This window comes from Cydia fagiglandana, chromosome 11 (genome assembly GCF_963556715.1).
Source record: "Cydia fagiglandana chromosome 11, ilCydFagi1.1, whole genome shotgun sequence".
In the NCBI taxonomy this organism is placed as follows: Eukaryota; Metazoa; Arthropoda; class Insecta; order Lepidoptera; family Tortricidae; genus Cydia; species Cydia fagiglandana.
In genome coordinates this window covers 1,766,819-1,783,713 of record NC_085942.1, presented here as the reverse complement: position 1 = coordinate 1,783,713, position 16,895 = coordinate 1,766,819, and the positions used below count along the sequence as shown (strand labels likewise).

General features: G+C 38.6%; 2 protein-coding genes across 2 annotated transcripts in view; one reads left to right on the top strand and one right to left on the bottom strand.

Annotated features, from left to right (window-relative positions):
• LOC134668748 (zinc finger protein 3) overlaps positions 1 to 6,392 on the top strand; it is a 64,681-nt gene extending 58,289 nt beyond the window's left edge. Inside the window, exons 2-3 of the mRNA XM_063526198.1 lie at positions 1,269 to 2,108; positions 2,463 to 6,392. Coding sequence (XP_063382268.1) covers positions 1,269 to 2,108; positions 2,463 to 3,373 — 1,751 coding nt within the window. The 3' untranslated portion in view covers positions 3,374 to 6,392. The remainder of the gene's footprint in view (positions 1 to 1,268; positions 2,109 to 2,462) is intronic.
• A 3,642-nt stretch (positions 6,393 to 10,034) lies between these two features.
• On the bottom strand, positions 10,035 to 16,540 carry LOC134668482 (uncharacterized). Its single transcript, XM_063525932.1, has 7 exons — positions 16,325 to 16,540; positions 15,986 to 16,119; positions 13,977 to 14,199; positions 13,314 to 13,466; positions 12,484 to 12,659; positions 12,008 to 12,079; positions 10,035 to 10,776 (listed from the first exon to the last, which is right to left on the bottom strand). The coding sequence occupies exons 1-7, from the start codon at positions 16,358 to 16,360 to the stop codon at positions 10,530 to 10,532; spliced, it is 1,041 nt and encodes a 346-aa protein (XP_063382002.1). The 5' UTR covers positions 16,361 to 16,540; the 3' UTR covers positions 10,035 to 10,529.
• Positions 16,541 to 16,895: the final 355 nt, after the last annotated feature.

Below are 16,895 nucleotides of genomic sequence, written 5' to 3'. Positions count from 1 at the left end.
CACAAAATTTCCAAAGAAAAAATGTTAACTCGCCACGCAAGTATCATAAAGAGTATCCAGAACATTAGGTTGCGTTATCCGCCATTCTTATTTCCTTATTGCCGGAAACGTTTCCCGCCTTTTTGTAGTGTTCACTCGGCGATTAGAAACTGAGCGGACTTTCGAAGTCATTTGAATTCTATTTCAGTCTTTTTAATGCGTTTTCGCCAAACAGGAGGAAGGGATTCCATCTTAACCACATCTTAATCCTTTAATTCGCAATTTAGGTCAATTATATAAGTACATAAATTTGAACCTCTTTTATAATTTTTTTCCTAACCAGAATCATTATGATAATGAGCCTCAAGGAGGCTTGGAGCCACTACCTCTGCTATATTTTGCGCTTTATACGCTACATCCGCGTACACTGACAATATTTGAAAGAAATAATCGAGGCACACGAGTGGTTAAAGTCACAAAGCTGTAATTATTTGTTACAAAAGAAAATATATTGTTACTTAGCTTGAATGTGTTGAGTTGACCATCTTTCCGTCTTATTTGCTTGCAGTAAAAACACGCATAAACTTATTTCTAGAATTTACTTCTACTTTCCAGTAATAAGTCGTACTCTTTTGTAATCATTCGCTAAAAATGATGATATAATTCATACCGAGCGCCATAACTCAATCCCTAGTCATGCCACGTCAAAGCCTAGTCAATAAAGCAACTACGAACCGTCTGCATTAAGCTCTTGGATACAACACGTCACCTAGCGTGCCTTATCACGAGCCAAAAACTTTTGCAAAGCAATTCCACCCTTTACTTTCGCTACGTACGAAGCAACTTCTTTCACGGCAATATAAACCTTATCAGCGTTAAAACAAAGCCTAGAACAAAACTAAACCACCAAGGAAGATATACCTCCGAAAAAGTTATCAGTAGAATTGCAACAATGCAAAGTAATGCAATAAATCGAGTGAATTTCGGGTAGCGTGCATCACATAGCGTGTTTCAGTAGCGCATAACTGCAGGCGAAGAATTTAATAAAATGTCACGCCCGCAGTGCCAGACGTTTTCGAAAGCATATTCCATATTGAATACGGAAACAAAGCCGATATACTATTTAGGTCACGTGGAGGTAATATAAGTTGGATATTTGAAAACGGGGATAACGTGAACAATACACCTGTTTTATAAAGTATCCTCTTTGCTAACCCGATGTAATCCTCAGATACAATTTTCCTGTTTATTTTACTTAGTTGTTAACAGGTTTTTTCTTTTATTTTCAGACACAACAGCTCCATACGTCCTATACAAAGATGGCGTGGAGCGGGCTCCGCCGGGCACGCAGTGGGGAGGGGGGGTTCTCGACGGCGGCTACCAGCCCATGCAGCACCAGAGCCCGGGCGGGCCCTCGCCGCAGCCCGAGCCGCAGCTGGCCTCGCCCGCCCCCTCGCCCTACCCTCCTGCACCCCCGCCCCCCGACCAATCCGCAGAAGAAGCCGCCCAGCAACTCGCACAGCAACAAGCTCAACAGCAAGTCCAACAACAGCAAACGTCACCTGAACACATGCAGGTCGAACAGCAGCTCCAAAACCAACCGCAAACGCAACCCACGCAGGACCACCTCGACCGCGGACCCTGCTTCATACCGCAGCCAGACTTGAACCAACAGTACACGCCGTATTTCAAAGAAACCAGACCCGCCAGCCATATGCTAGGCGGCGGAGGCTTTCCGCTACATTATCTAAAACAAAACGGAGGCGTTCTCTCGCTAGAAGGCCCGCTCGACCAATACGGAGCTCCCGAACTACGCCACTTACCTGACATAGTGCAACCGGAGCCGCCGAAGCCGCGCAAACACAACCCTAATTCGGAACTGAGGCTGTTCAAATGTTTGACTTGCGGGAAAGACTTCAAGCAGAAGTCGACGCTGCTGCAGCACGAGCGTATCCACACGGACTCGCGGCCGTACGGCTGCCCCGAGTGCGGCAAGCGCTTCCGCCAGCAGTCGCACCTCACGCAGCACCTCCGCATCCACGCGAACGAGAAGCCCTACGCTTGCGTCTACTGCCCGCGCTCCTTCCGGCAGCGCGCCATCCTCAACCAGCACCTCCGCATCCATTCCGGTGAGAAGCCATATACGTGCGGGGAATGTGGCAAACATTTCCGCCAGAAGGCCATCCTGAACCAGCACGTCCGCACACACCAAGGCGAGCGCTATTCACACATATATGCCCCTCCCTCCACCCCGCGCGCGGCGCCCGCAGCGCCCGGCGCGCCTGCCGGCGCCGCGCGCGCTCCCCGCCGCCCCCAGCACGTTCGACTCGGTCTCGCATCCATTGGCCTTCCTATCAAACAAATTCTCGGTCTCCTCGGCGCGAACCGTTCGACGCTCCTGTAACCGTCCCTAGTTCGATTAACCCCGTCGTTGTATCCCGGACTCCGGACACCTGACTGACCAAACTGTTCGATTTTTCCAGATGTCTCGCCGCATCTGATCTTCAAGAACGGGACCACGCCGACGTTGTGGCCGCAGGACGTGCCGTTCCCCCCGGACGAGGGAAAGGAGGAGGTGATGTCCACGTTCGGCGACGCGGAGGGCCAGAACGGGGAGCAACGCGGGTCGTGCTTCTCCCCGGGCGACACGGCGCAGTACCCGGCGTACTTCAAAGACACGAAAGGGCTCAACCACACGGTATTCGGCTCGGGGCTGTCGTTACAATATCTGAAGGGCGGCAAGTTACCAGACGTGCTAGGCGGCCGCGCGATGCCCCTGTTCGTCCGCTGCCCGATCTGCCAAAAAGAGTTCAAGCAAAAGTCGACGCTGCTGCAGCACGGCTGCATACACATAGAGTCCCGGCCGTACCCCTGCCCCGAGTGCGGAAAACGATTCCGGCAGCAGTCGCATCTCACGCAGCATCTCCGCATACACACGAATGAGAAACCGTACGGGTGCGTGTACTGCCCGCGCTTCTTCCGGCAGCGGACCATTCTCAACCAGCATCTCCGTATCCACACCGGCGAAAAGCCGTACAAATGCACGCAATGCGGCAAAGATTTCCGGCAGAAGGCCATCCTGGACCAGCACACGCGGACGCACCAGGGCGACCGCCCGTTCTGCTGCCCGATGCCGAACTGTCGGCGGAGATTCGCGACCGAGCCGGAGGTGAAGAAACACGTGGACAACCACATGAACCCGCACGCGGCGAAGGCGCGGCGCGCGGAGGCGAACAAGACGCCGCGGCCGCTGCCGCCGGCGGCGGCGGTGGTGAAGCCGGAGCTGTACTTCCCGCAGTGCTACGCGCCGCCGTTCCAGCAGTTCCCGCCGGCGCAGGAGTTCAAGCCGGCCGTGGGCCCGGGCGCGCCGCTGGCGTGCCTGCCAGCGCAGTGACCCGCGCCGCCGCCGCGGTGGCCGCCGGCGCCGGCGCCCCCGCAGCCGCACGTGTCGCACGACCTCTACGCCGTCGACCGCCTCTACTAGAGACTGGAGGCTCAGTATACGAGCGCCGCCCGCGCCTATTATATACGAGATCGCTGTAAACGAGCTTCGATCTGTAAATAACTAAATACCCGGTACTCTCCGAGTCGCAGTGTACAGTAAAGTTCGTCACGAATAGTGTTACCGTTGAGAAGCGAGTACAGATAGCGTTTTTGCTCCGTAATATTAAGTTACCACGTAAGAGTTAGGTTTCTCGGTGATTCTTCGAGCTCGAATTGTTCACGATATACGGATCCAACCAGAGATTAGACGTTTAAAAGTCTTCGTTTAAATCTAAAGTAAGATTAGAATCTTTTACCACGAGCATATTTCGCGATGAATGTCGTAGGTTCGGCGTTGTGTGCCTATTTGTAATGACTTTACATAATTTGTAGACTTATTAAGTTAATTTTATTTACGAGTTTTAAGAGATATGATCTGGCAAATATAGGGAAAGAAATGCTCAAAATATCATAAAATTTAGATAAAGTATAAGTTTGGGGATATCTTTAGGTGAATCAGAAGCTTTTTGAAGTGTAACATCAACAGATAAGTAAGAAACCAAAAACGTAGGTTACCTTTTGCCATCATGACATTTTGTTTTTAGTAAATACTAAATTTTCTGTTAAATTACTTATATATGAATGCATTTAATGAACTAGAGCTACTGCGATATCTTCGTAACACATAGTGCCAAATAACGTAGTACTTTTAAACTTTTCTACAAGCTTCTATTATAGTTGGCCTAGATTAGGTTGTTACCAGTTTTTTCAACGATGTGACAATTTGAGATGCATTTAGTGGAAAGGGTCAGACTGAGAAAGGACTGTGATAGCTAGGTAGGTTAGTGTCTATTCGCTCACTTAGCGTAACTTGGGATCGGATGTTTGGACCGACTCTAGAGAAAGAGTTGTCAGATTTTAGGTACTTCATTTGTACGTATACTTGTTTACAATTTGGAATTCGGAATTTTAATGTGACGTAAACGTGTCCGTCGTGAGCTATTCAAAATTGTGCTTATGTCTTTTTTCCGCGGTTTTTGCCGCGCTTTCGACTGATTTGATTGTAATTTCGAAGAGTGAGATTAGCGAATTTTACCAATTAGGGTTCGTGTGTGATGTCGCCAAGTGCTTTGCGTAGTTTGATCCGAGGGACGGAGAATGCCAGAATAATCTTATTACTAATTTTAGCTTAGACTATCTCGAATTACCAAGCAATTCGATCATTCATCGCGAAATAATTATTTAGAATAGGAAAAATAAAGATATATATGAATTTATGGCGTTGTGGAAATATTCTGGTGTTGAATGATGCGTCCTCGATTATTTCGCGTCCAATATAGTTACAGGTAGCCCTAGTACGTTCAAGATTAGTTCGGACAAGCCAGTACCTAGTAGTGACAGGAGATATATGAGATATATCGTTGTCGAGGCGTGGGCCCAGTCGCGCAGACTCTAAACCGCCAGCACCAGGATGTTTCCACCCCCCACATTTTATCCTCTGTGTTTGTCGATAGCTTACGTTACGATATATGTGATGGTTTCGTTTTCCTACTGCATAATATGAACTGTTACGTACCTTTAACTAATATAGTTAATTGTAATAGTTGTGGGAGTCACATTACATTTGGATGCATTATTATATTTTACCACTTCACAAATTGAATGCATTAGGTACGTTTAGTGTGTTACGTCAATTTTATGATGAATTATCACCCATTGGACAGTTACAAAAATTTTTAACGCTACAATGGCGCCCGAACTTCATTATACAGTACGTCGCGCCATTGCCGCGCCCGTCTCGCGTTTAGTTTACTCGTTCAGTTTCCTATCAAACTTTCGGAGGTTTACTAAAAAAACATCATTATCGAAGAAAATTATAAAGCCCGTGACAGTGATTTGCCACAGATTAAGTGATCCTCCAGCCCGCGGCTGCGCGCGCGCCTCCTTCGTCTAGGGTTCCGTTTCGATATATTTTGTAGGTCACACTGTTTTACAGCCTTAAACAATAATAGCTGATAAGTATTTTTATACAGAAGTTACACACATGCGCGCGCGCGGCCGCCGGCTCCCGTACAAAGTTTGAATACAAACAATACTACACAGTGCCATAGCCGTGGAATAACCTCAGATTTATACTTATTAGATTTTTATACCGATACAAATGGATTTAATTTTTAAATATAAACAAAGGTGATTAAGTATACAGAGATTACAGATGATATTTTATACATTTATTACAAACAATATTATTAAAAGTAAATGTGAAATAGTTTTAAAGTAAGTGTCGTATTGCTATGTACTGCGATGACAGGTTTCGTTCGTATCGCGGAACATTGCGCCCGCGCTGGTAACGCTCACGCGTGTCAATGTAAATACATATCATTGGACGATTCTCAGGCGGTGTTCCAAATTTTAAATTCAAACTGATTTCGTTAAAACCAAATCTATCTTCGTAGCTCGCTTGGGTTGGCACAGTTTTGTAGTTCTGAGTAGGTATGTGGCCATGTTCTGTTGGTCTGGCTCATGTTTTGTTAAGTTTGCTCAATTATCGAGTATGTATTACTTTTACCTAACGTTAATCGTATTAGTTCTATACATAATTATTGTGTACGCGAATATTTGTAAAATATTTTTTAGAGAGCACGGTTTAGCTTTTCTTAACTATTGTTAAGTGCTTACAGGTTTTTGTGTCGATCGACATTCTAACGTAGTTTACCATTTCCGACATCTTATTCCGAAGTATTTATATGCCGTATATTGTAAGCGTGCCGTCCAACGTACTCTTCTCACATGCTTTTGCTCCACTCTTTAGTTTTATAATTTATAATCAATTACCATCACTGTAACAATCGCATGTCTTCACTAGTACCCATTAGCGATAGTTCGGTTCTTGCCTTTTCTATTATATTTTAATGGAATCAAATTCCATTCGAGATTAGCCACAAAATGTGCGCTAAGTCACATAATACTTACTTATCATAGATTAACAGAGCTAATGAATATTTTGCAGCAAGAAAACTAGATGGCGCCACGAACTGACAACAAAAATGTTGCTTCATGCAGCGCCATCTACTGATATCAACAAAATATTCTTTCAATTCCGTGTGTCTATGATAACTGCTTATCTGTGGATATATAAAGAAGTTGCTTCGAGTGATCCGCATGGATCTTGAACTTCTATGCTCTAATGTAAGAGTAAACTTACCACTTAATTAATTTTGTATACTTTTATTGTTAACGATAAAAAGGAGAGAATAAGATTGCATTGTCTTTATATACTCTGCATGTAAACTGATAACAGTGTCAATTGTATGTAATACAATGTTTTCCCATAGCTCTGAACCACAGCGTAGCTTGGTAACAAAATTGTTAAGACTTTGACAAAAGCATTTGACGAATTCCTTTTTGATTTATGCATTTATTTGTGATCTCATTGCAGTCTAAAAGTTTAATCGTAAGTAATTGGCAAAGACTCTTTAAGTTTAAGTCTGATTGTACGAATGGTTTATATGCTTACGTAAATGTAATTCAAAATATTGTATGCCCGAAATCAGCATACTAAAACTCCACTTACCGGATTAAATTTGTATTTAAAAACGTTTTTCTTAACTTTAAGGACTAAAATAATTAAAATCAGGCAAGTGGGGTTACATTTAGCACTTATTATTTCCTCACGTGTAGTTTCCAATTTTGTGACTGATTCAAAGTAGAAATATCAATTTATAAATCCAAAATTCTTAATCTTATCATATCAATTGATGTTTTCTACGATGAGTCTCTCGTTACGGTGTAAGCTTGTCACGATGTACCAGGGGTGACGGAAGCTTAGATGTAACGTTTAGTTTCTAATCGTTGGCTACGAATTATTTTGACGTCTTCCATTGCCGCGGCGCTGAACAAGCGTCGCGACGGTATAGCTTTATTTGACTCGTTTTCCCTCGGAAACTCTGCAGCTAGTGCAGTTCAGTGCAATACACTTGACATTTGGCGATGTATATTTTAATTTAATTTGCTAGTATAGTGCGAATAATTGGTAGCCAACCGGCCTACTAGTTCGTTAGATACCTACGTACTCACTGCCACACTCGCCGACCGCTCACGATGGAAACGATGATTTCTTATCACAATAGACTTGTTGAAACAGTTCCACAGTAACATAAGTGTTGTTGAATTTTTTATAAAAGATGAACATATTAGATAAATGATCTTGTAGTCTGGATTGAGTTTTTTACAGATTTTATTGAATGCAGTTTTTACGTCAAAGATGCGTCGCCTATCAAGCTTATTTTTGCTACAATACTTATTTAAAAAGCAATACATTTCATTATACCGACATAGTATAAACAATAGATATACAGAATATACAATATATACAATACAATAGATTATACAATAAAACGGTGATATATTATAGTTTGTTTTTATACAGGAGCGGGATAGGCGGCGCACCTACAGATTGGTTTCATTAATGGGTGCTGTTATATCATTAATTGTACATATTTATTGTAATATACAACAATAGACTGGTAATTTTACACTGTTGTAGGTTTCTACAGAGTTATTAGCCGGAGCTGCGGGGGGTCCGAGTATCGCAAACGTTTTGTCTATGGGATAAGTTACAGTCTTCCAATATTTATAATTTGCTGAATTAAACATAGCATTTATGTTAGAGTCGCACCAAGAAAAGTCTGCAGTGGATTTGATAGCCCACGCAGTGTAAGTGTCATTTATACGTCATAATTTCATAGAATATTGACGTTTAAAATTACACTTGCACTGCGTGGGCTATCAAAATCGCTGCAGACTTCACAGTCTGACTCTATTAGGATTGGTTGGTGAGAAAAACTTTGGTTAAATTACAAACGAAATAATTCATTTTATCTGAAATATCCTGATAATCTACTTGCAATAGACATAAATATCATTACCTTCTCATTCCCACTAAATCACAGACGAACGTAACTTTTTTTAATCTCGTCATCTGTGTATAACTTCATTCGCGCAACAATTTTACATAAAGTTTTTTTCATTGAAATCTGAAACCCAGGAAAAAAAACATTTAAATCCCACTCTGATAAAGTTAGATTTTACTCTTGATAAAAACGTGAATAACTTTCTAAAGAAATTTAGAATGTTTTAGAAGTAATCATCCAAACGTTTGCAAGTAAAATGATAAAATGTATATTAGAAAAAATCGTCTTTCACAATGGAGCTCATATAGAGAATATAGGGATGTGACTTTTAGATTTAGAACAGAAGATTATGTTTAATTTGGTACTTGCTCCCATGAACATGGCCTAAGCACCCCCCATAGCTCCCGTCCGATGTTACACAATAGAGTATATTTTCGTACATAACTACAAATACACCGAAATAGACTATATGAGATTGATTTTAAATAGACAATCCCAGAATACAAGATCTAACTTTTTACACACAGCCGTATAAAACCAGATTTAAGTTTTATTTTACAATACATTTCTGTTTATAAAATTTGAAACAGTTGGCGATATGGTCACGATCCAGGCGATAAAATTAATGTTGGCATATAAAATAAAATGTAAATATGTTTTTCTAGTATACGTTCTTCCAAAACGATAATATCAGTATTAAATACAAAATTCAACCTTTTTTAGGTCAAAAGTAAGTGTGATCTATAGAAAATTTTTGAATTAGACTTTCTTGGTGTATCTTATAATAGTTATCTTTAGTTATTATACTTTTATTTAGAGGTATTTTACGTATGATCTTGCCTAGTTTTGCATTTATGTTAGTTACATTATGATTATGTTTGAAGTTGATACCATCGTATTTATGTATATTAATATTGTATTAAGGGTTTTGTTTGTTTTTTTGACATTAATAGAAGTAAAATGTTGTAAAAAGTAAGCTCGTTGTATTTTATCAAATAAACACTTTTTAGTCCAACTGAAGCAATATTATGCAGTTTTATTTAACCACAACCACCTTGTTAAGAAACTTAATGTATGAAAATCATCATCATCATCATCATCACCCAGTGGCGTGCAGTGGAGATAAGACTTAAATCGGGCTCTAGAAGAGTCATTCTTGAAGGAATGTAACGCAAACTATAAAAATCGGCAACTTTTTTTTTGGTCATTTTGTATGGACTGCCTACCCTAGTGCCTACCTTTTTTTGTATGCACTGCACGCCACTGTCATCACCATTAGGAACAGTACTAGATAGGTACTAATTATGAATTCAAGTTAAGTTCCAATCTACCAATATTTTAGTACACAGAAAACACTTTTCAGTGATGGGTTGAAATAGTTTTTCAATTTATACCATTTTTATAAATGCGTCATCTATTGAATGTTCAGTCTAATCTACCAACCTTATCAACTAGATGTCGCTAGCTAAATAAATAAAATTAACCAACGGGGAATACTGGCCAATGCTAGCAAAGATTAAGATTTTCAAACACGATCCTCTCTTTTTAAGTAGGGAATTACACAATTCCATAGAAAATGTCGGTTTTTGGTTCAGTATTTTTTTATGGTTATATGTTGAAAAAGGTTAGTTTTGATTATAAATAAGTAAATACAGTAAATATTTTGGTTTGCATTTTATTTAGTTTTTCCTACTGACTATTTACATTTTCATTCATTAAAGCTTCATTTCCATATTTCACAATGCATTACTAAAATTCACTTATATGTAGTTACAACATAAAAACTAGATGGCGCTATACAGCTGCCTTACAATTTGCTGTAACTCTGTGTCCATTTACCGCAAAACATGGCATCGTGCAGCGCCATCGCAGTGCACTGAACTGCAGTTCAACCTTCGAAACCACTATATTATTATATACTTCTTCGATTACTTAGGTCTTTTGTCTATGCCAATGCCAACAGACTTAATACGTTTATGTATTGGCGTACCACAGATGGGGTGAAATCATCAGAAATTACCACTAGAAACTATGGTTACAGAATACTTTTAGATTAGGTCTATGATGCTTTTTTTGTATGGAAAAATAAATACAGCCCATGTGAGGGGTGCCTAAAACAAGAGCAAAACTCACCGGAAGCACCACAGATAACACTCAACTGTCATTCCTTCTCATTAACTTGTCTATGCTTTCCTGGTTTTTATATATGCACAGATCCATAAAAGTCAGTCCCAGCAACAGGCTATGCCCAAGCATGTCTTTTGGCAGGTCTTTCTGCGACCTGAACATGGTTTTCAGATTCTCTGGTACTCTGACCTGGGATTCTAAAGTGTTTTGGAGTAGCATTTCCACTGTTTGGTCTGTTGATACGCGCTCGTTTCCGACGAGAGTTCCATATAACCTGTAAATGGATATTCATTTAAATTAGACGACAAAAAAAGTGATGTGCAAATTTGACACCTTCAGTAGATGGCGCTGTAGAGTACTTTACAATAGGATTGGCCGGTCGAAACATTTAGCAGATGGCGCCAGCATAGCTTGCCCTGTCAATCCCTAGAATTGTGTCAAAAAATTTTTTATGGAATTTTATGCCCTGGATGCCAACCTTTTAAGCCAAATCTCATAGAAAAAGGGGCAAGCTATGATGGCGCCACCTATGCAAGCCTTTGACAGTCGCCAACCGCATTTGTCAAACATTATAACCCTTTGCAACTCGGATATTAGATAGCCACCGAAAAATTAAAAAAACCCTAAAGAGAAGTTTCGTAAAGTTAAGCTGCAGCAATTCTAAGAGTCAGATAGCAAATAAACTAAAAAAAATCCCCGGTAGATGGCTCCACTATATCCACGTATGAAATGAAAGTGCTTCACAACTAAAAAGTTTGTGTGTGTGTAAATTCAGCAAAAAAATAACAGCGACATCTGGCGAGAAATAAAAGAACTTTTTAGTAGTGCATCAACAGTTGAATAGATGGCGGTAGAACGGAAAGGTCGGTCGATAGTTTACGATTAAAAACCGCAGTATTTTTTTTTTACTAAGCGAGCGATTTCATTAGACAACTTCTGCTTTAGACATGAAAATATGAAGGAATAATAAAATAATATGTATAGAAATATGAATTTAGTGTTACAAATTCGCAGTAGTTTATTACATTATTAGGGTTCCGTACCCAAAGGGTAAAACGGGACCCTATTACTAAGACTTCGCTGTCCGTCCGTCCGTCCGTCCGTCCGTCCGTCTGTCACCAGGCTGTATCTCACGAACCGTGATAGCTAGACAGTTGAAATTTTCACAGATGATGTATTTCTGTTGCCGCTATAACAACAAATACTAAAAACAGCATAAAATAAAGATTTAAATGGGGCTCCCATACAACAAACGTGATTTTTGACCAAAGTTAAGCAACGTCGGGAGGGGTCAGTACTTGGATGGGTGACCGTTTTCTTTTTTTTTGTACGGAACCCTTCGTGCGCGAGTCCGACTCGCACTTGCCCGGTTTTTTACTTAATGATTGTTATTATTTCATTTCCATTAATAGTGAATCTCATATTATAAGTCTTCAATAATCAGAATTTCTTAGAGATATTGTGTTTAACGCAGCCTGGCGATATTATAAAAAAAATATATTTACCTATATGGCAGTGAATGCCTTAGGAAGTATACTTTATGATTGGGAACATCCTCTTTATCTTGATCATCAAAGCTGAAACAAAAATAAACATAAGAATAGCACAAACGTGCAACATTTTACAGTCATGAAGAAATATAAACAAGTGAATTTCGAGGAATTTTTTAGTTTCGATTTCACGGGCCTGTCTTTTAATAAATAAATAAATTATAATAATTATTATAAAACCTTTTTATTATTAAGGTTCGTAACACAACAGTCTATTTTTATTTGAAAACTGGCAAAATCACCAGTGACTAGCAGAGTTACTTTCTAGCGCCATCTGTGTTTAGCTTTGCGCGTTAACATGCGAAGTCAAAGAAAAATGTGTCGTATCACTAGATGGCGCTGCCAGGCTACATAGCGCTGCGGCGCTGTACGTTTCGATCGCTAAATGTACTCGTATATTAGTTCCATAGTGTATGCTAAATATTACTTACTCAACATTACTAGAATTGATCATAGCCACAATCATAGCGATCATCTGAGCTTTTTGCAGATTCACCGCTATAGCTTTAGCGTTGCTAGGGTCGCTGCCGGCTGCCCGGAGAGATGTGGCTTCAGCCTTCATTACATATATGTCAGCTGGTGGTAAACGGTGGGTTACGGATGATGCCTGGAAAGAAAACATACAACTGAGAAACATGTATAGTGAAATTCTTTGAGATTTTTTGGGTTCCATGCAGAAAGGCCGTCGAAATGGGGTTAGCAACTCGCTGGCCCAATGTCACAGGGTTGTATGTTACATTTTCAAGATAGTTGAAATTCGACTTAATGTCACTATGACAATGTTAAAATTTCAGTTTGATAAAAGTAAAACATAGAACCCTGTAATATTGGGCCAGCAATTACTGTTAAAACTTTTTATAAATGGCGCCATCACAGTTTTTACCTGTCTCTAGTTTTGTTCTATGTCATTGTAATAGTTATTTGTTTTACAAGGGGGCAAAGTTGTTGTTTAACTCTCTAAACTCTTGCTAATATTGATACCCAAGCAAGCAAAATATTCAAAAATTTAACCGCGAGCGTAGCGAGTGGTTCGAAAAAGCGAATCTTGAGTGTTGTAGGGTTGACGGGCCAAAGCACAAACTATCTCCATACCTAATTTTGTCCAAATCAGGTGAGCCATTTAAGGATGAAGAGTTAACAAGTGGCACAACTCAGACAGAATCTTCAACTTAAACATGAGTGACTTGTTTTAATATATGTATTTAATATGGTCTTTTAAATGACATATAGGCTCTATAAGTAAAATAACAAAACAACTTACAATATCATAAATATCAGTGATCTGAAGTTTCTTCCCGTCTGGATAACTGATAGGGTCATATCTCCAATCAGCCACCATGTAGTCGCTCCGGTTGATCAGGGTCCACACAACTGAATTGACGTTGATGTATACCGCTAGGACGGATTGGCAGTTCTGGAAGAACAAGTTTTCAGTTTTAAAATTTATTTTTTATACAAGTTTTTATTGCTTACTCTATTTTTCTTTGCTGTTTACATATACTAGATATATGAACGCAAACACCCCAAACTCAAAATGTGTTGTTGGGTATACATAGAATTATTTTAATTAACTTTAATTATTATTTGAATACAATGAAGCCTGCTGCAAATATTATCCATGGTTTGTTTTGTATATAATATTATCATTTGTAGACAAAGTAAATATGGAATTAAATGTTGATAAATATTAGATTTATCTCAACTAATATAAACACGCCATTCTCAATCAAAAGGGTACTTATAAGGGTTAAGGGTACTTACATAGGTAAGTATTGTCGGTTGTCAATAAGGCACTATTTTCATATAGCTTCTATTTGAAATCAACCTTATCAACAACCTTTTGGTTGAAAACGTCACAAATACTAGAAAAGACTAATCTAAATGTGAAACTGAACTATCGTTTATAAGCCGAATATTGACTCACCTGTCTAACAGTTTCACTTAAAGCAGGATGCAAAATCTGCCCCTTAATTTTATTATTCCTCTTCTCCTTCTTCTCGGGACCTTCAAGTATACTGTCATATAGCTTGATGGCAGTTTTCTTAGTGAAACCTTCAACTAGTTCTAAGTCAGATAATGTGTTAATTTGACCCTTGTTGCTTCTCCATTGAGAGAATTCCCTTAACTTTGCTTTGCTTATGTCATAACTGAAATTCAATTTTAATTTTGTTATAAAAATGCAATGGGAAGAAACAGACCTATAAGTAACCCTAACCCTATTTAACCAGAGATGTGACTTATTTGAAATACTTGTATTTAAAATGCAAATACAAAATGCAAAATACCTATGGGGTCATCCATTAATTACGTCACACGAATTTCTAGGTTGTTTGACTCCTCCCCCCCCCCCTTGTCACATTTGGTCACATTTGGCAAACCCCTCCCCCCTAGTGTGACATCACATTTTTCCTACGAAATCGCCAAATCGAATTAAGTAAGTACCTAAGTATTATTAATATTTTATAAAAATATTTTTGACGATATAAATATTAGTAATTTTATAACCCAAAACTGCTTAGGAAAGAAAATTAAAAGAATAAAAACGATTATCGTTTTAAAAACTTGTTATTTAAATGTGCAGCGAATAAAATAATTTAATAAATAATTTCGGTTACTGATGAAGTTAAAGTGACGTCACAAAGTTTGTGTCTCCCCCCTCCCCCATGTCACAATATGTCACATTTTCTTGACCCCCTCCCTCCCCCTAAACGTGTGACGTAATTAATGGATGACCCCATTTAGTATTTTGTATTTAAATACCTTTTGAAGAAAACCATTTTGTATTTTATTTGAAATAGTTTTTGGGACCTATTTTCTATTTTCAAAATACAAAATACTTTATAGTAGGTAGGTAGGTGGGTAGGTAGGTAGGTAGGAGTTACAATCTCTTCTGATGTTACAATCCTGGCAACTCTCTCATTCTTTTAACATGGAACTGTTGAATCTGTTTAGTAACGACGAACATGACCACAAACGTAGCGAGTGGTTAAAAAAGTGGAATCTTGAGTGTTGCGAGGATTTCAAGGCACGAGAGGAGGACAAATTTTTCTGCCCTGGTGAAACACAAACGAGACGTTTTCATCACACTAACGAGAGGCATTATACAAGCTGTAAAACATTACAAATTAATGCTTTAAAAGTTGGCCATTAAAAACCATCATCCATACATCCTACCGGTTAAAAACAACTAGAAATTTGCACTTTATAGATTTGATTGATGAAGAAGAGGATTGATTTAAAACAATAACGAGTCTTTTCAACTCAGAAATTCCGAGTAATACTTTTTAATTCAGACTAGGTATTCACTATTCAGAGTATCTTTTATCGCTAAGTATTTGTATTTTTAAAAAGCATTTTGAAAATACCTATTTGGTATTTTGTATTTAAATACAAATTCAAAAACTATTTTGTATTTTGCATTTGAAATAGTAATATCAAGGAAGTATTTGTATTTTGTATTTAAATACTTTTTATAAAGTATTTTTCGCATCTCTGTATTTAACCCTATCCTAACCCTACCTAAACCCAAATCCTATTTTGGTGTTTTTATATTATTAACCATTTTGTTCAAAATAAGTTTTGGTTATAGTATAACCGTTAAACAACTGTCTGCATGAAATGATGATGATGATTGATTAAAAATCCCCTTTGTCCTTCCCTCTGAGGATATTTGAAACGAAGATAGTTAGAGGTCCGCCTCAAACTATCTTCATATCAAATTTCATCTATATTGATTCACTGGTTTACCCGTTAAGAGGTAACAGACAGGCAGTTACTTTCGGATTTATAATATATGGATTATTGTTATAGGCCAAAAAACCCTGCTAATATTGTTATTACAAAAATTATGATTATGAATAAAATGCAAGTCTGTGTACACCTACTGTACTATACTTACATAGGTAAGTATTTAAAGTAAATAACAATACATACTCTGAAATTTCAGCTGTGGCATCATTGATAACTTTGATAATTTTCTCCTTTTGTACATCTGAGTATTTGTCGAACCCTTGACTGTAGAAACATCTAGGACTGGTTAACACTCGGCACTTTGAGGAAATGTAACTCTGTAACGTTTTTCAACATTTTGTTACGATTAAAACAATTTTCCACTAAAAAGGTTGTGTATAACCTCCTTATAAAAACCAGTTACTGGCCGTTTCATATTTGAAAAAAGAAATACACAAAGTAATTTTGAGGGGCATAACCTCAAAATTACTTAGGTTATGTTTCTCTTTATAACAACAGCTACTAATAGCAAAATTAGCTTACCAACTTTTTCCACGGTTGTGAATAAAGAGATATCATTGTCACTTTACATCAGCATAACAGAATTAACTGAAAATTTGGTCATAAACTTCATTCAAGATGCGACTTCGACTATGGACAAAATCAAAACAATGCAAATGTCAATGTCAGAATTGACATTAATGTCAAACAATGTTATCAAGAAAATCCCAGAATACACTTTTATTTCACAACCACATTAATGATCGTGTAAGTTGAAAAAGAATTGTTTTTCAATTTAAAATACCAATAATCTGAAACAATCATTTTTATAAAAGTACTTTGACAGCAATTCTCATTACAGCGCCATCTTGTACAAATTACTAAATTTAGTTCGCTATGGAGATATGCACAATGTTTGAACAGCTGGTTCAGTAATTCAGTTTTACTTTCGTAGTAAATCTCATAGATGTCACTAAAATATATTTTACTTGATAAATATTTTGAGCAGCGAAATAGTCGATATGTCGCACGATACTCGTAATACCTTAGTACTTAATTAACATAAACTCTAAGATTAGGTACAAAGTAATTAAGTTAATAGTAATCATCTGGT

Bases quoted from the DNA above. Each gene is read 5' to 3' on its own strand.
- LOC134668482 (XM_063525932.1), bottom strand. From the start codon at position 16,360: ATGATATCTCTTTATTCACAACCGTGGAAAAAGTTG. The intron at 13,467-13,976 runs GTGAGTCAATAT...TTGTTCTTCCAG, and splicing joins TAAGTGAAACTGTTAGACAG to AACTGCCAATCCGTCCTAGC. The intron at 12,660-13,313 runs GTAAGTTGTTTT...TTTTCTTTCCAG, and splicing joins TCACTGATATTTATGATATT to GCATCATCCGTAACCCACCG.